This window comes from Choristoneura fumiferana, chromosome 19, assembly GCF_025370935.1.
Source record: "Choristoneura fumiferana chromosome 19, NRCan_CFum_1, whole genome shotgun sequence".
NCBI classification, from domain to species: domain Eukaryota; kingdom Metazoa; phylum Arthropoda; class Insecta; order Lepidoptera; family Tortricidae; genus Choristoneura; species Choristoneura fumiferana.
The window spans coordinates 10476485-10495401 of NC_133490.1; the positions used below are offsets into that span (position 1 = coordinate 10476485).

At 40.8% G+C, this 18917-nt stretch overlaps 1 protein-coding gene across 4 annotated transcripts in view; it reads left to right on the top strand.

The window, feature by feature from the left end:
- dop (microtubule-associated serine/threonine (MAST) protein kinase dop) overlaps positions 1-18839 on the top strand; it is a 138692-nt gene extending 119853 nt beyond the window's left edge. For 3 of the 4 annotated variants that reach the window (XM_074102891.1, XM_074102892.1, XM_074102894.1), the window contains 16 exons: positions 186-272; positions 1379-1500; positions 2021-2160; positions 2504-2621; positions 6294-6420; positions 6984-7085; positions 7865-7936; positions 8916-9041; positions 9709-9809; positions 10373-10516; positions 12571-12684; positions 13793-14017; positions 14625-14791; positions 14907-15364; positions 15842-15988; positions 16431-18839. In XM_074102891.1, coding sequence (XP_073958992.1) covers positions 186-272; positions 1379-1500; positions 2021-2160; positions 2504-2621; positions 6294-6420; positions 6984-7085; positions 7865-7936; positions 8916-9041; positions 9709-9809; positions 10373-10516; positions 12571-12684; positions 13793-14017; positions 14625-14791; positions 14907-15364; positions 15842-15988; positions 16431-16580 — 2400 coding nt within the window. In that variant the 3' untranslated portion in view covers positions 16581-18839. The remainder of the gene's footprint in view (positions 1-185; positions 273-1378; positions 1501-2020; positions 2161-2503; positions 2622-6293; positions 6421-6983; positions 7086-7864; positions 7937-8915; positions 9042-9708; positions 9810-10372; positions 10517-12570; positions 12685-13792; positions 14018-14624; positions 14792-14906; positions 15365-15841; positions 15989-16430) is intronic. The other variant, XM_074102893.1, reaches the window with a different exon arrangement.
- Positions 18840-18917: the final 78 nt, after the last annotated feature.

Genomic DNA, 18917 nt, shown 5'->3' on the forward strand with positions numbered 1-18917 from the left:
TTAAAATACCACGCGCATCGTTAAACTTTGACAGCAAATAACAGATGGCATTTGAAATTAGTGTACCAGTACAAGAAATTAGTCCTATTGGTTTTCCGCAATATGGCGAGGTTTTTTTATAATTATGGTCAGCCTTTAGTATTATTATTTTTCTCGCCATCATTCAATAGTATTTTTCCCCGCAGAGTACGGACAGTTGGCCCGGAACGCCGGACAGTGCCGGACCACCAAGCACGCCCACCGCTCCCTTGCACCATCACCCGAGATGTCCGGTGGGTATTTGCTTACCAACTCATTTCCATAACCTAGCTTTATGTAATAGATGCTTCCTTACGAGCTTATAGTGTGCTTCAATGACATCTCGTCGCTACTTAAAAAAAAAGCTCGTGCCTCAATATTGATATTAAAAAAAAAATCAAGGCTAAAATTTTAGTGACAAACCTATTGATTTGAAATAGGAGCATTCCACGAATGACACTTACGAAATGCCGTCCTTCTAATAGTTCTGAAGAGGCTGAGAAAATTAAGGGAACAGTAAGGGACATTCTCGTGGAATGCGTTAATACGAGATTTAAAAAAAAAACGACTTTTTATTTTAATTTTTATTTTTATTGGAACCATCAATAAATTAAGTCACACTTTGATTGGGTCTCGCGATTTGTGACATGAACAATATAATTGTGATTTTTATAGTAATAAGTATGACTAAAGCGGAAATTACACTTTGTTGTTCGCTTAATGCGGTCGCCGAACTTGTTTCAAACTACTTCGGCGTACGACCGTCGCCTTTACATTAGTCTGTCGGTCTACTGCGGCGGCCATATTAAGGCGGTGGCAGCTGTCGCTCGTCGAATGCGGCCGACTACAGTGTTCTTCACACTTTTGTGGTCGCCGCATGCAGCATGCGGCGAACAACAAAGTGTAATTTCCGTTTAAAGGTCTGAAAATGATCAAAATTGGTGTGACTTAACTTATGAATGGCCCCAGGTCGTACGCGCTTTCATCAGTGACATAACGGGTATATTTTAGATAGATAGATAGATAGAAACTTTAATCGTCATAACAAAATAACATGGCTCTATACACGTTTTTGATAAAAAAAATCGATTCTTATACTTAAAAGTTCAGATCATTTCGTTCCATTCATCATTTCATTACAAATAAATATGTTACCGACAATGTACCAATCATGTTCCAATCAATTGCACACCCAGAATTTCGTACAAATTTTTAGTTATCCACGAATATCCAGTGTAGCAGAGCCCCTCTCCTAAGCAAAATGCACGCAGTGTAGGGTCATTTTTGATGGTGACGTATATAGATATACAGACTTAAACTCAATGTTGGTGTAAATGAGTGAATAAATTTTGTCTGACAGATGATAATCCCGGGAGGCGGCGCGTCGACGGCGGAGTCCTCCCAGACGGACTCGGACGACGTGTCGCCCGCCGCGCGCCGCCGCCCCGCGCTGCGCCCGCACCCCGCGCAGCCCAGCAGAGCGTACGTACACACACACACACACACACACACACACCACACACACACACACACACACAGACACACACACACACACAGACAGAGACACAGGCATAGAGACGCAGACATAGAGACACAGATATAGAGACACCAGAGATACAGACATAGAGACAGAGATACAGACATGGAGACACATACATATATAGACGCAACATAGAGACACACATAGAGACATAGACATAGATGTGCAGACATAGACACATAGACATAGAGATACAGACATGGAGACACATACATAGAGACGCAACATAGAGACATAGACATAGATATACAGACATAGACACATAGACATAGAGATTACAGACAGAGACTCAGACATAAACATACAGACATAGAGACACATTGACAGAGACACAGACATAGAGACACAGATACAGATATATAGACACAGACGCACAGAACAGAGAGCCAGATTTCGATTCCAAAACTTTATTTGTCTATGAACTTAAAACAAAAACGAATATTCTAAAATGTGTATTTGCAGGTCTGACGCACCGAAGAAGGAGCCGAAAGGCATCGACAAGCCCGACCGGCCGGACAAGACGAAGCCCGTCGCGCTGGTGGCGCCCAAAGCCATGCGGCGCTCCGCCAGCACCTCGGGGCTGTCCCTCGTCATACATCCAGGTACAAGCAGTGCTAATGAATCCACTGTGGAACCTTTACACAGAAAAAGTCTTTACTGATGCTCGACAAGAGAATTCATTATGAAGTTTTCTATAAGGATGTTCTACGGTGTCAAGTTAAATGGTTCGATGGTGCATGATATTTTTGGCCGCTTTGATCATTCGAAACTGTCAAAAGATTTAAATTTAAATTATATAATGTATTTTCCATCTTTTACAATGAATTGATCGGTAGACAAAACTGAATCGACCCGTTGATTGATTATTTTACTTATAGCTTACGCTTGTATATTATTATTTTTGACAAAATGGCTTTAATAAAATCAAATTGTATGGTCTTGCAGCGGAGCAAGGGTCCGGGGCCGGTTCACCGTGCGCCGGCAACACCTCGTCCACGAACTCGTCGCGGGACTCGTCGCCGTGCCGTGACCCGCCCTCGCCCTTCGCCCACCACAACCACTCGTGAGTGCACTTATATCACTCAGTGACACTCACACCTCAATAAACACTCAGTCATCCATCAATCAATACTTACAGTGCTTTCATTCTAGCATGGTGCGTGTGACACTTGATGCACGTTTCGTTTTACTCAAAAACAAGTTGCTGCGGTCTAAATATATGGAATTATATTTCAGTTATAGCACAGAATAACTAATAGTACCGTGGTAGTATAAGCCGTGGTGGCCTAGTGGTTTGACCCATCGCCTCTCAAGCAGAGGGTCGTGGGTTCAAACCCCGGCTCGCACCTCTGAGTTTTTCGAAATTCATGTGCGGAGTTACATTTGAAATTTACCACGAGCTTTGCGGTGAAGGAAAACTTCGTGAGGAAACCTGCACAAACCTGCGAAGCAATTCAATGGTGTGTGTGAAGTTCCCAATCCGCACTGGGCCCGCGTGGGAACTATGGCCCAAGCCCTCTCATTCTGAGGGGAGGCCTGTGCCCTGCAGTGGGACGTATATAGGCTGGGATGATGATGATGATGAACTAATAGTACTACCGTATAGAAGGGACTCTCTCGAACAAAAGTCAAGTTTAGATATAAATCGTTGCCTACTCTTACGACTTTCACGCGAAATTGAAACTTATCATGTTACACGAGCGTTCATATTCCGTTGGGCACCGTTGACTCGAAACCGGTTTGGCGCGCAGAGCATAGGGTTCCCACTCGCCGATGAATAAAGATAACAGTGAGTACTAATAAATATGAATTCAATAAACTACCTTTAATAAATAAGTAAATAAGCTTTAATGACTAACCCCCTTATTCATAAAACTTAACAAGCCTATGTTAACTAACAAATGCTTGTCCCTTTCTAAGTCGAAGTGACAGATAAGGACAAATAATTTTAGCATTTAATAAATAGGTTTGATTGTCTTTATGAATAAGGGGATAAGCTATAAAACAACAATATTTTATCAGCAACAGCAACCATTCGGTAGTAGGTACCTCTTTGTTCAATTTCAGTGATATTTTTGTTTAGTTTGTTTTAAGTTGGCTTGACAAAGTGCCTACTTACTTATAAACAAACATTTGAGTAAACTTAGTTACTTAGGCAATTGTAATTTGTTTTAAAATGGGTCTAAAGTGTTTACTTTTAGGTGAATTAAACGACAATACGAAAATCTACTACATAAGTACCTACCTGTCGCAAAACTATTCCTTTAGATGCCCTAAAATCCATGTAATACCTAACAATCTTGTTCTCATTATGCACCTACTACTCTTACAGAGTATTTAACTATATGATGGTTTAAATTAAATGCAAGGAAATAGCTTCTTACCTTTCAATACCTATCTTTCGGAAGGTTGAAAAATGATAATTCCGTTTCTTTTATCTTCTTTTTATTTATACGGCCGTAAACAATTTCGAAGTCATAGTTTGCAAAAAAAAAATATGTTGGTAGGTACATATACAAATCACGCGCGACGCGTCCAGCATGCGAGCTAAGCGGCAACCCATTGCCGTGCACCCAATGGTTGGGTGCGCCGGCGGAACGTACCTAAACTAGTACTTGTAGCCTGAATATGACTGGCGTCATATATTTGAACATAAAGAACTATGTTATACGAAATAAATTTAAGCTATCACACTTTTATAATCAATTAATTAAATTCAAAGCACAATTAAGTGAAGAAAGGTAATATGCATGTAACACCAGAGACTCGTTTAGTGATGGGACCTAATGGATCTTGAGTTATATCGGTACTTACTAATTGGTAAGGAACAAATATTCTTGTAAACTCCGTTTAGCCTTACTTAAGTGGCAAATAATATTCCAACCTAGAATTTCACTAATATTCTCATCAAAATTAGCATAATAATCGGATTAATTATGACATTAATTATGATTAACATTTTAAATAATTAGTTTTATCGCCTCAAGTTTTGACACTTTGACTCTCTAGTCTTGTGATATTGACAGCTGTCTCCCGCACCATGCTGGAATTAAAGTAATGTAGGGCCTACGCGGGTGCACTGCGCGGGCGCACTATTTCTCAATAGGCGTCCACCCGCCCCGTGCAAACCGCGTCAGCTAAGTACCCGGCCATAAAGTTTGCACAGCGCTCTTTGGAAAGAGTAGGGTTATTCCGGCTTCGTAGAGCGTTGTCACACACTACTTATGTGACGTTTGTCAGTCGTTGTACGGGTGCAATAGAGTACGGATGCATTTAGATGATAATATATAATAAAGAGTTGTTGAAACCTCCCAAAACTTTAAATAGTACGATGGCATCTTTAGGAAAAAGAGGGAACTATCCTTTTTTTAGTAGTTGCAACAGCTCTCTCTAGATATCCGAAGTTTACATGTCATTAATTTGACGTAAACTAATTAAGTCGGAATCCAGTTATAAATAGGGGATAAAAGTAGCCTATGTCACTCTCTGGTCCATAAAGTATCTCTATGCCAAAAATCCATGCCAATGTCGATCCGTCGCTCCGTTTCGACGTGAAAGACGGACAAACATACAAACACACTTTCGTATTTATATATAATAACTTACTTGGCTTCGCATGCGTAAACTATTCGATCTCGTAGTTATAATTGAAATTCCGGGATTATCCAAAATTCCCTTGGGAATTCCCAAAATTTATATCGTGGTCTTCATTGAGGTTGTGTTAAAAACAGCTGTCCAAAATTTCCAGACTTCGGCTGAAATTTCAAGATTGTATCCCTATCCCGCGGGAATATCGGGATAAAAAGTAGCCTATATGTACCTAATTCCAGCTACCTACATAACAAATTCCATGACTCTAGCCCAGCGGTTGTTATTTCGAGATTTAATTCCTTTCCCGTGGTAATATCGGGATAAAAAGTATCCTATGTTTGAATCCAGGTTATAAACTAACATTTTGACAAATTTCATTTAAATACGACCAGTCAGCGTGAAGAAGTAACAAACATACTCACTCACTCACTCACTCACAAATTTTCACATTTATAATATTAGTAGGATTAGTATGGATTCATTTATACATTCATCATCCCAGCCTATATAAGTCCCACTGCTGGGCACAGGCCTCCTCTCAGAACAAGAGGGCTTGGGCATGTTCACCGGGCCCAGTGCGGATTGGGAACTTCACACACACCATTGAATTGCTTCGCAGGTTTGTGAGGTACTCACGAATGTTTTCCTTCACCGCATAGCTCGTGGTAAATTTCAAATGTAATTCCGCACATGAATTTCGAAAAACTCAGAGTACGAGCCGGGGTTTGAACCCACGACCCTCTGCTTGAGAGCGATAGGTCCAAACCACTATGCCACCACGGCTGTTCCAAATTTACATAATTCCTCTATTGTTGCTGCTACTTACATTTTGGGAAACTTTTATTTTTCAACTTACTTTATTTAGAAAGGTCATATTTAACCTAAAATTGCAGCGAAGTTTTCTGTTGTCAGAAAAAAGGAGATTCAAAAGGGCGTATTTGATTTATGAGATGAATGGAATGATTTGGTTAAAGCTGCAGGCTCACTGTAGAATAAAGGCTGCTGCAACTAAAGCAACTGGATGTCTATGAGGGAGGGCTAATGGCTGATATGATGATTATCAAGATAATGAAAGACGTCATATTAGTACAGTAGCCATTTATACATTGCAACCATTCATTTATGTTAATTGATATTTGTACAGCCTGATTCAGTCGTCGAAGCCGCCGATCGTGGTGCGCCGCGGACCGCGCGGGTTCGGGTTCACCATCCACACTGTTCGCGTGTACTATGGAGACACGGATTACTACACCATGCATCATCTCGTCTCGGTACGTGACTTACCATGCATACTTTAAATAACCTAACCTAATGAACAAAAGGTTGGAAAACCCCCGACTTTGTCACTTCAAAGTTCGATTTTGATAAAACATGTCTAAGAACCGTCGATACAAACTCTGCTTTCAAATAAAGAAAACCGCATTCAAATCGGTTCACCCGTTTAAGAGCTACGGTGTCACAGACAGACACACAGATACACACAGCGGTCAAACTTATAACACCCATCTTTTTGTGTCGGGGGTTAAAAATGCAACTTCAACAACATTTGACCTTGCTTTTGATGATCACATGTGCAGACAGCTTCTTCGTATGGTGGAATATGTGTTTTCATGGAAGCCAGGTCCCAGTTGCATAACAAAGTATAAGTAAGTATTAGTGATGTTGTATGGGTATTCACTAGTACTATTTGCTTGTATTTTTGGATGCTAATCTTCACAGCATTACGCAAGTTCTGCTATACTTGACATCGTAGAAAATTTAGGTAAGCTGAAGGGAATCCAGTAGTTGGGTCGGCGCTGGGAGTGTATGTAATGGCGGTGTGATATGTCTGCAGGCGGTGAGCGAGCAGGGCGCGGCCTGGGCGGCGGGGCTGCGCGCCGGGGACCTCATCACGCAGCTCAACGGAGAGTCCGTGCAGGGACTGCTGCACACGCAGGTGACTGACACACACACACACACACACACACTAAATTTTAATTTAAATCAAATTTGACATTGTGGATTTTATTTTTGGCTGACATTTTATTGTATTTCGATTACCTAATTTTTTTTTTAGGAGTATACATTTGGCGATCCTTTTGTGAATTCTTAAAATTATCTGACATGTTGTGATTATGTATGTATTTTTGCAGAATAAGAATAAGAATATGCTTTATTGCCACAAACAAAAATACAAAACAATTAACAAAAAAAAACGTACACTTAACACATTTTGAGGCAATAGGCCCCAGTCTCAGCATGTGCTAAATAAATCATCTGTCTATCTATTTGAACTTTAACGATGAAAGTAATATTATATTATGGACGAAGAATTTACCAGATACAGTCGAGTTCTTAAACTTGTGAGCAAATATTTGATCAAACATACCTGAACACGTTTCTACGCCATTAACAATAGAGTCGTGTTCAGATATATTGTATGAAAAATTTGCTCACAAGTTTATGTACTCGACTGTACCAATATAATTACCAAGAAGTTTCTTTCAATTAACTGTAGCCTTCTTCAAACTATAGCCAGTATTGGATTCAAACCCAGTTTAGATCTACAAACAATATCGTGCAAATTGCTTATTACATTGCGAGGCCGTAAAGCCAAAGAGTTTGTAGTGATCAAACGAGCGCCGCAATGTAATTCAACTTGCACGATTTTTCTTGCACGTCTAAACTGGACTTAAACGTGTAGTGGAGACGACTGAAATTGAGTTTTATTACCAGGTCCTCAGGTTGTTATTAGCAGCGCCCCACGCCACGCTCCGTGCTACGCCTTTGGACCAAACAACCATACAGGTAATATTTTATTATATACTGGATTTTACTTTTTGCAAAAATATAGGGCACCTATGGTTTTTCAGATTTTTAGGCATTGAAGCTTAGAAAGTAAGCTTTCATGCACATAAAATACAAAAACCATAGGTGCCCGTTTTTTTGCAAGGGGGTTTAATAGCAGACTAATGCATAAAAAGCATTTTTGTCACGTAGATCCAGCATAAATACGAAATTTACGAGCACATACTTACGTGTCTGCTCAGTTTTTCTGGCAATTGGTCTTTCCGAAAGCGTTGGTAGTTATAAAAAGTTGCATGTAAAATAGCCTTTTGCGTCTTACTTGCAGAATAATTTAATTTCGAATTTTTGCATGAGAAGTGAAAAAATATTGTAATGTATTTAATATAATGTTTTGAACTTTCGTGGTTTTCACTCATAGTTAAATACACGTGCTCTACTCGTGACCACGGCCACTGCGATGTGGTCGAAACGTCGAGGTATATATTACTAGCATGATAAGTCCCGTATTTGATATTTAACTATCTAGTATCTTTAAACGAGCAATGGGGAATGGATGAAAATTTTAGAAACGCTTGAAACTTTTTATATCAATAGGAAGAACCTTTCTAATTAACAGAAGAAAATATCAGATTTTTAAGTAGCATCAATTAATAAAAAAAATTAAAGAGTTTACTTTACCGCCTTATTTTTCTTTACCATTTATTTTTTCTGTTAATTAGAAAGGTTATTCCTATTGATATAAAAAGTTTCAAGCGTTTCTAAATTTTTTATCCATTCCCCATTATTGTATACATATATGTATATAATCGTATAATCAGAATCTCGGAAACTGCTCCAACGATTTCGATGAAATTTGGTATGTAGGGGTTTTCAAATCGATCCAGCTTCGTCTTATCTCTGGGAAAAAGCTTATTATCAAGTTTAAGCCCGAGCAAAGCGCGGTCGCCCAGGTACTTATATTGAATGTGCGTGGTTGCAGGCGGGCGGCAGACGGCGCATCGGCGGAGGCAGGCGCGCGTCGGCCCCGCCGCGCCCGCGCCCGCGCCGCCGCTGCTCGCTGTTCCGCCGCATCAGCACCAAGCGCGCCTCGCAGGAGATGCACCAGGTACGGTCACACCTTCCATCATCCACCGCACTATCACTCTTCAAAGTATCGCTTGAAAAAGAGACACATCATCAGCTGGAAGACGTCCTCTGCTGAACAAAGCAAAGGGGGAGACGAAACGTTGGCAGGCCTCCCACATGGAGGTTTGACTACATCTATTTTATTTATTTTTATTTTTTATTTTTTATTCGACTGGATGGCAAACGAGCAAGTGGGTCTCCTGATGGTAAGAGATCACCACCGCCCATAAACATCTGCAACACCAGGGGTATTGCAGATGCGTTGCCAACCTAGAGGCCTAAGATGGGATACCTCTAGTGCCAGTAATTTCACCGGCTGTCTTACTCTCCACGCCGAAACACAACAGTGCAAGCACTGCTGCTTCACGGCAGGATTAGCGAGCAAGTTGGTGGTAGCAATCCGGGCGGACCTTGCACAAGGTCCTACCACCTGCAACATCGTGAGAGTTGCGGGCAACCGGTGAATGCAAGTGGCGAGTTGTTCACTGTGGCGTTCTAGGGGGGGGGGGGGGGCACTTTGTTCAGCGGTGAATGTGTTCCGGCTGATAATGATGTCTCTTTCTCAAACGATACTTTGAAGAAGAATGGCACGGTTAACCGCATAATGCCTGACATAGAGGCCCTGATTGAATTGTTTATGGTTGCAGATGGTGTCTGCCGTGGCGGGCGAGTGCGTCCCCGCGCCGGCCGCGCCTGCGCCGAGCGACAGCCCCCTCCATGCCGCCGCCACCACCACCCACTACCAACGGTAACATGTTCTCCCCGTACCATCTTCTCTCTCTGACGTTTCGAACTTGGGGGTGCACATCTCTATATAGTATAACTTAAAGTTACTAGTTTCAATTTATTTTTTGGTCCTTGACTGTTGGCCTCTTAGAGAGGCTCAGAGTCACGCAACGAGCTATGGAGAGAGCTATGCTTGGAGTTTCTTTGCGCGATAAAATCCGGAATACGGAAATTCGTCGAAGAACTAAAGTCACTGACATAGCTGGAAAAATATGCAAATTGAAGTGGCAATGGGCAGGCCACATCGCTCGAAGAACAGATAACCGTTGGGGGAGAAAAGTCCTCGAGTGGCGACCACGAACCGGAAGACGAAGCGTTGGCAGGTGGACTGACGACATCGTCAGAGTAGCGGGAAACCGGTGGATGCAAGTGGCGAGTTGTCGTTCATTGCGGCGTTCTAAGGGGGAGGCCTTTGTCCAGCAGTGGACGTCTTCCGGCTGATGATGATGATGAATTTATTTTTTAAAGACTGTCACTGGTTGTCTCTTAGACAGTGGAAGGATAACCAAATGCGTATATCCACAGTCCGTCGTCCCTCCACGGGCTGAAGCACAAGTTGGTGGCGGGCGGGTCCGAGGTGCGGCGCGCTTCGCTCCAGCACATGCCGCTCTCGCCGCTCGCGAGGACGCCTTCCCCGTCCCCGCAACCGCCCCCGCAGTCGCCCACCAGGTGAGCTTGACAAATACAGTACAGACAGTGAACAAAGAAGCCGGCTGTCAAAACATTAGTTTCGTTTTGTTCATATTTTTTTTTGTACGTGTTACTCTAATGTATAATTTAATAGTAGCATATTTGCTGGTCAATGTTTAATTTAAGTCTTATTTTCTTAAGTTTTTTTTTATTTGTACCGTTTTTTGCCCAAATAAACATTAGTTCCCGATCAACCCTTTTGGTAGTGTTGATTCCTGTAGGGTAATTCTGTCTAGGCGAAATTACTGATACGATACACTACGTTGACTATGCTGGGTATACTAATGTCAAACACGGTTTACTAATGTTTCGGCGAAAAATATTTAGCAAATTATTAGCTCCCAAACAATTTTTTTTAGGCGAAATGTTATTTCCCAACTCAACAATTCGCACTGATATCATTTCCCAATTAATGCTTTAATAAATTATTGTTATGCAAATTATTACCTGGATTTTTTTTAAGATGTCATTTATGTATTCATGCGGTGCGTTATCATATCATAGATCACACAACTCAGCCTATATATGACCCACTGTAGGTCACAGGTTTCGTCTCAGAAGCGGGTCCAGTGCGAATCGGGAATTTCACACACACCGTTGAATTACTTCGCAGTTTTGTGCATCTACACTGGTGTTCAAAATAACATGCTATATTTATATTATACTACTGGCATATGTTTGACATTAGTATAGTTCTTGTATAACCCGCATGTTTTTAGGTTTATGGGATGCTTGAATGTCATCAATTTACAGCATCATGATCACTGTTGTACGTCTTGTCTATGTTCTAGTTGCCTTGGCATCTCTTAAAACTGTATTAGTTGGTACATAAGTGTATGTGGACACGGTTCGTCCGTATCCCTATCAACATCTTATTCTCTTTCGTTTAAGTTACATGGGCCAATCAACTTTTTTACCCACACTAATCTTGCCGCGACATTTTTCGAACAATTGCAGATTTTTGTAAGTAAACATGTTTTTTCTGTAATTTAATAGATGGTGTACATGAATACATGCCATCCTACGTAAGTTCAACCTAACCTTGGTAACGCCCAAAGTGTCGGTAAAATAGTTGATTGGCCCACATGTCAATTAGTACAGGTTTAAATGTTCATTGGGCCCATTTTGTCAAATTTTCAATTCTGAAATTCATTGGTTTCTCATACTGTGTCATTACATTACATTCAAAATCGTGTTTGTCTATTCAATACTGTCATGTACAGTCAAAGAAACTGAATCGCGTGCCATGGTGGATCCTTTGTGCTACTAATGTCATATCGACATTCCATACATTTGCCAAAGAGATCGTAGCGAAATTATAATGAAAGAGTCCCACTTTGGTATGCGATTTAGTTTCCTCGACTGTATGCCATTTGTTTTCGGCCGCCTTAAAGATTCTTGAATGTTGTCAATAACTACCCTGTCAAATGTCATGTGTATGTTTCGCGTCAAGGGACCAGTTTTTGAAATCACCTCACTCGGTAATATCATTTGAAAGAGATGAAAAATTGTGCTGAATTTAAAATACTACCTACTAGTGTTTTAACTGCTACCATGAATATAAGTTATAGTAAACATACAATTTTAATATTTGAGATTGCGCCACAAGCACTTCGTTTTTCATTTAGATTGTTATATTTACAATACAGTAAGCAGTACAGAAAACTGTCAACATAGAAAAAAAAAGTTAAGCAATAGGCGGCCTTATCGCTTCAGAGCGACCTCTTCCAAGCATGCAACCTTGACAACAGAAAGAATTAAGGATAATATGCTACGAGTATCAGATACTGGTAGCTGTTGGAACGCTGGTAGGACTACTCATTTTATATTGTCGACTGCACAAAAAATATTTGAGCCTTAGTTTCGTATCGAGACCTATACAGATGTTTACCACTTTTTTTTTTATTCGACTGGATGGCTAACGAGCACTTCGAATAGCATGTTCGTGATTCAAAAACCGGTGCCCCGATCGCGTTTCAAAGTCCTCCTGTGTACTAACGCCATCCCCACTCATGTAACCGCATCCCGCGCAGCCGGTGCGAGGCGCGCAGCCCGTCGCCGCTGGCGGCGCGCGAGTGCGGGCGCCGCGCGTGGGCGCGCCGCGACCCCGCCTCGCCGCTGCTGCGCCGCGCGCTCTCGCCTGACAGGTCACTACCACCTAGTTCACGTCGCCGCCGCTAGATGGCGGCGTTACTAGTGTTATAGATCGATTCACAGCTGGACTGGCACGAATGAGTAGGGAATATTAATGTGTCAGAATGCAGCACTAGCACAAACCGTAAACAGTTTTTTTAATATCTTAAATGTCCGTAGGATGCCATAATATCATATTATTTCAATTATTTATTTAGAAATATAGCTCAATCGTTACTATCGATGTAAATATCATGTTATTTTGTTACTAATAAATATGTCATGATCCGTCATGGCGACAAACTATAAAAAGAAATGACGTTCTCATGGCGTTTTGTTTATGGTTTGGGCTAGTGTCGCCCCCTACGCAGAGCTTTGAGTAATTTGCCCTATTCAATGAAAGTAATGTCACTGTGTGGGTAAGTGCCGTTTTTATACATACAGGGGCCTTCTAATATTTTGTAAACCAGTACGGCACACATCAATGAACGGGTTTTCATTATTCACGATCGCTCATTTCAGTGTATTGGCATCTAAATTATAACTAAATCATTGTTCACGAAATAATGGTGGATGGGTGCCATAAAAGCTTATATAAGAGTGGCTTTCATTTATTTGCCATATTAACAGTTTTTATTTACAAAATGTGGATATCTATTAGACTCCAAACTAGGCTGAGCCTGAATCTGGAAGTCCACGAGTGCGCAAATGTTGCTTATGTTGTGATATAAAATTTTTGGGAGATAGAAACGTCAGGAAAATTTAATTATTACCCAGGATGAAGATTTACTAGGTAAACGTTGAAGTTATCCTTTTGATAAGTCACTTATTTAATTTACTGTCCATTCCGTTTTACTTACCAACGCGGCTTATTTTATTATGTGTTTGATGGTAATGAAATTTTGCGACTCGAAATTTATTTACCTCTGTTAATCAGATTGGCTTGAAATATGTAGATTTGAGGACGATGCATGTTACATACAGTCGACAAAAAGGAAAGTCACTTAAAATTTTGTATTAAAAATGTCATTTTTTTGTTTGTAGTTTGTCGTAATTTATTTTATTAATTTAGGGTATTTCTAGAAACCAGCAGTTCCGTCATTAAATAGCCTCCATTTCCAGACTGCATCCGCGCTCGGCTGAATCAAAATGCTCCATATCTCCGCTGTGCTGCGGCGGAGTCACTAGCGTCTCCGTGTCGGGCGGTGGCGCGCGGCGCGGCGTGGTGTGGCGCGCGCCGGCGCCGCCCACGCCGCCGCCCCAGGACAAGCCCGACGAACCGCCGCTGCCCAGGATCGCTGAGGAGAAAGACTCGCCTACGCATCACGCGAGGATCGCGCCCAACAGGTGACTACTGCGCGCCTCTGTATTCCTAGTACTTCTATGCGCGACTATAGTAAATATCTAGCGAGTTTATGATTCTCTGGTAGCTTTGCTGTCAATAATAGCTGAAGAAGGACCACGTAGCATGCCCCAGGACAAGCCTTAATAGCCACCGCTACCCAAGATAGATTCGCCCATGCATCACGCGAGGATCGCGCCCACCAGGTGAGCAGCTTACACTACTCCGTGCCTCTGCGATCCTAGTTCTTCTACGTGCGACTATAGTCAATATCTAGCGAGTTTGTGGTACTCTGGTTGCTATGCTGCCAAGAATGGCTGAAGAGGACTACGTAGCATGCTCCAGGACAAGCCTTAAAAGCTGCCGCTGCCCAGGAACACCGAAAAAAAGGAATCGCCGACGCATCGCGTGAGGATCTTTCACTTCTGCGACCCTAGTACTATTGAGCGCGACTATAGGGAACATCTAATGGGTTTATCATATCCTGGTAGGTTCGCAATCGAGAATTACTGAAGAGAACCACGCAGCATTCCCAAGATTGCGAAGTTTGTTAAACAACGAACGTTTTTCCAATCCTTGACTATGTACTTATATAACCAAAAAAAATTCCAGGACGCCGGCAAAGCAAACCACACCCAGCATCTTCACATCGTCCCCCAAGCCGAGCCTGGACAAGAACTTCAACGCGTCCAGCTCATTCGCCTCCCTCTCTCTCTCCGACGAGTCCTTCGCGCCGGATACCTCCGTCGACCTGGATACGTCCAGAGACCTGACCATCGGTGAGTATTGCTACGCAGTATACGAGTACAAAAGTCTCTTGGCGTTATTCGTCGTAATGATCCACGTCCCTTTTAATAAAGGGGTTTGGATTTAAACTATCCTATTCTTTCACAGACAACACGCGTCTTGACGAAAGTCGCTCAAGCACAGATACCAGCTCGATTACAATGGACGATAAAGCGAAACCACCAGCTGCACCAGAACCCGCACCGGCAACAGATCATCTACCGAAAGCAAGAAAGAAGTCCGACTCAAGCCTCAAAGAAGACGACAAAAGCAAAGAAAAATCCAAAAAGGAAAAGGAAAAACCAGAACTGAAGAAGCAAGATTCTATCAAGAAAGAAAAGACTGAAATCAAAATTGAAGAAAAAGAAGCGCCGAAGGAAACTAAAGAGAAGGTTATGGAAAGAACAGGGTCAGTGAAAAGGGTTGAAAGCAAGCAGGAGAAGGCTGAAGCGAAGAAGCAAGATAAGTTGGAGCGGCAAGAGAAGGCAGAGATAAAGAAGCAGGAAAAGAAGACTGAAGGGAAGAAGGAAGCGCTCAAGAGGCAAGAATCTGTGGACACGATGAAAGTAAAATAACAGTTTTTAATTATTTATCACTAGCAAATATGTCTAAGGCAGCGTTTCCCATGCTTTGTTATGCCCTGGCCTGGTTATTTTAATGACCCATTGCGAGCTTTTGCCCTCTTACTAGTACATGTATAGAAAAAAAATAAACAATATTCACAAACATGATATGTCAGAAGAGCGCCACGGAACGAGCTTTTGCATTGACACAAAAGGAACACATCTCTTTGATCATGGACGAACGTAAGATTGATTGTAAACAATGAAACAATACTCCGACTCGGTATTTTATTTTCGTGGCCCGGTGTGGGGTCGCACCCACTTTAAAGAAACGCTGCTCGAAGTTATAAGTTTGAAAATTAGACATTTGGGACTATGATTTGTTTCAACAAGTAATTATCAATGTCGACAAATTCCACCAGTTCAAGGATAGCCTCCCGTTAGCTTCTTGATTTGGACTCATTGTTTTCGTGTCCCCAGTTGCCCGAGGTGCCGGAAGTAGAGTGCCGTTCCAAGAACAGCATGGTCAGCAAACTGCTCGGTGTCATGGGGAGGAAGGGGGGGAGAGACCGCGACGAGGAGGACCACAAGCCCAGCAAAAAGGCCGAGAAGGCCAGTCGGAAAAAGGTAAGGCCCCTTAGCCTCCATTAGGCAACCGAGGAGTGGAGAAACATAGAGCCCGAAACCTGATCCTTTAAAATTCTGATCAAGTAAACGTTGGTATTAAACGGTAACGATTATAATACAGATTGATTTATGTCCCTGGGTGTGACGATTCACATCTATCCCAGCCTATATACGTCCAGTACAGATTGGGAACTTTCACACAACACCGTTGAATTGGTCCGCAGGTTTCCTCACGACGTTTTCCTCACACTGAAAGCACCGTAAATTGTAATTCCCACATGAATTTAGAAAACTCAAACCAGGTTTGAACCCACGATTCTCTGTTTCAGAGGCCATTGGTCAAAAACCATTAGGCCACCACGGCTTTTTTTTGTAACTTCTGTCAATTACAATTTGGGCAGTTATTAAATTTCTCTTTATGAATATTATAAATTTTAAATAGGGCGGTACCACCCCAACGCAGCAGCAAGCACCAGCAAAACAGGCCGAGCCAGTAGTCTCCACAGAAAAATCTAGCGAAAAGGACGTCGAGGACACGAAAACGAAAAGAGGGCGGGGACGCGCCTCCAGCTCCTCATCTGGCGAGAAGTAGAGCGAGACAACCATACGTTTCACCAGACGCTTCATTACGAATTTGATTTAAATTTAGAATAATCGAATGTAACTGGCCGATGTGATTTCATATTTTTAAATGCGTGAAAGAACGTTAGACTTAAGGAAAAAGGAGGCATGTTTGCGTCTGTTCTGCTTAGGATAGGTAGTGGTCGAGAGGTGGCCGTGATCTTAATGTTTGATGTCGTGTTGACGTACAGTCGAAAATCTAAAAATTATAAAAAAAAACCGCTGTAAGCTTCCCCTAGACTGTGTATAGCTTTAGACTCGTTTTAAGAGATGAAACAAAATTTATCTTTCGATCGAAGACCGCGTTACATTATCTACTTCACTGTCAAGATTGTTTCTGCTTAACTCCTAAATGTCCAAGTTTTAATCTTAAATCGTTAGTTTAAACTCTTCGCGGCCTTATTTTCGTTTGTATCGCTTTCCAGTATTAAAACAACATCGCTTTTCAGTTTTTGTTGAGGCGTAAAAAAAACTTTATTTAGTATTCGTTTACAAAAAGGCAAGTTAGATATACGCTTTTTGTGGTGCGGTGGTAAGGATGTTGGAAAAGTGACAGTCAATAAGTTTTTGTCTCGCCAAAACACTAGTTAAATACTGTCACTGTATTTTTTTTCATTTTTGGTCACCATATGTTTATTTGATTTGATTTTTGAATTTCATACTTTAACGAAATATGATAAATGAAATCTATAAAGTGTATCATGAACAAAGTTCATTGTGCCTCTCAGCCATCCCCTAAAAACTTTTATTAATCTCATCGTAGCGTTTAGTTTTGGGAAGTAGATGTTTTTGTAATTTAGTGTTTAGTGGAATATTGTGATATATTTTTAATGCGCTCTAGAATTTTCTAACTTGCAATATTTTAATAATTTTAGTTAACGCAAATGTACTTTATATGAAAAGGAAAGTATGTATACTTGCGTCCTTGTCGATGGAACGGCCATTACACGAGGGGTGGTTAAAGTAAGTTTGTTGTTTTGACGTGTTTTTTTTTCGCTTTTGTTTTCTTTTGTGTCATTTGTTTTTTTACTGTATTATGTTTTGGTCTTTTACAAATAGAATTTGACCGTAACTTTGTTAATAGTAAGTCCAGCAGTTTTGCAAATTGTCAAAATATGGGTTTTTACATTTTATTTTAATAACAGACGTTGCGACGAATCATCGAGAAAGTGCCATAGCCTTCTTTAATATTAATTTCATACCATGACCACAAAAACGAATAAAAAACGAACTGCTCTTTAATTTTGCTTAATAAGTAAATAAATGAAATAAAAGGAGGCTCCATATAACCGTCTTCCAAACTTATACTAACTTAAATCCGCTGTTTTCTTTCAATAACAATAATGCGCAACCAGGCAGAGCTTTGCCTTTTCCATGCATTATGCAGTTTTTATTAATAATATAGTAACGAATTGAACTAAATAATATTTAAAAATAGTTTAAACAAATAACTTGTCATCTAACATTCCAAACAATCAGAAACTTACGTTCTACTCTGTGTAAAACTGTATAGTTTAGCGTTATAGGTTACTTGTGTATTCTTGATTTTACGCAAAAATGCACAAGTGATTCATTTTAAATTATTTAATCCGCATATACATAAATATCTAATTAAAAATTGAAACTGAAATATCATTGTTTGTTGAAAGACTAAAACATTTTTGTTTTGTTTTGGATTTCTGTATAGTTTCGTGTTTTGATTTGATTTTTATTTCCTAATTTAGGAATGTTCTAGTAATACTCATTGATGAAATGGTTTGGAACTGCGAACGCTGCAGGGTAATTATGTACAGCTCTTCGACCAATATGAACAATGAATTTTAAGTAGATTTATTTGAGCATAATGAAATTGTTTTCGGGACCACGGCTTTAAAAAAAGTTATGTTGTATATGTACTTGAGCTTGGCGCCTAGATGCGGCTGGCTAGATCTATATAACGCGGTGTATCTTTTATTTACTTGGTTTAGGAACTTGAAAAGATCGGTATGTCATGGTAGCCGATGCGTGAAATGAAGTAAGGTAGGGTCCGTCGCAGACGAACGCTTTTAACAGTAAATTATTAATCAAACGCCCGTCTGCGGCGGCCCTAAGGTATATGTATATATATAGGCGTAGTATTATTTCACACCTGTTACTGTATCGTATTAATCTTGTGTAGCTATAATGTACTGCGAATAATCTCTGCGTTTAAAAATAAATGTGATCTATAAATAAAGGTTTCTCATAGTGAGCGATGAGTTATTTTTCTCTAGATTAATCGACTATTTCTTTCTCTCATTTTTCTCCGTATGAACTACAAGTAGGTATC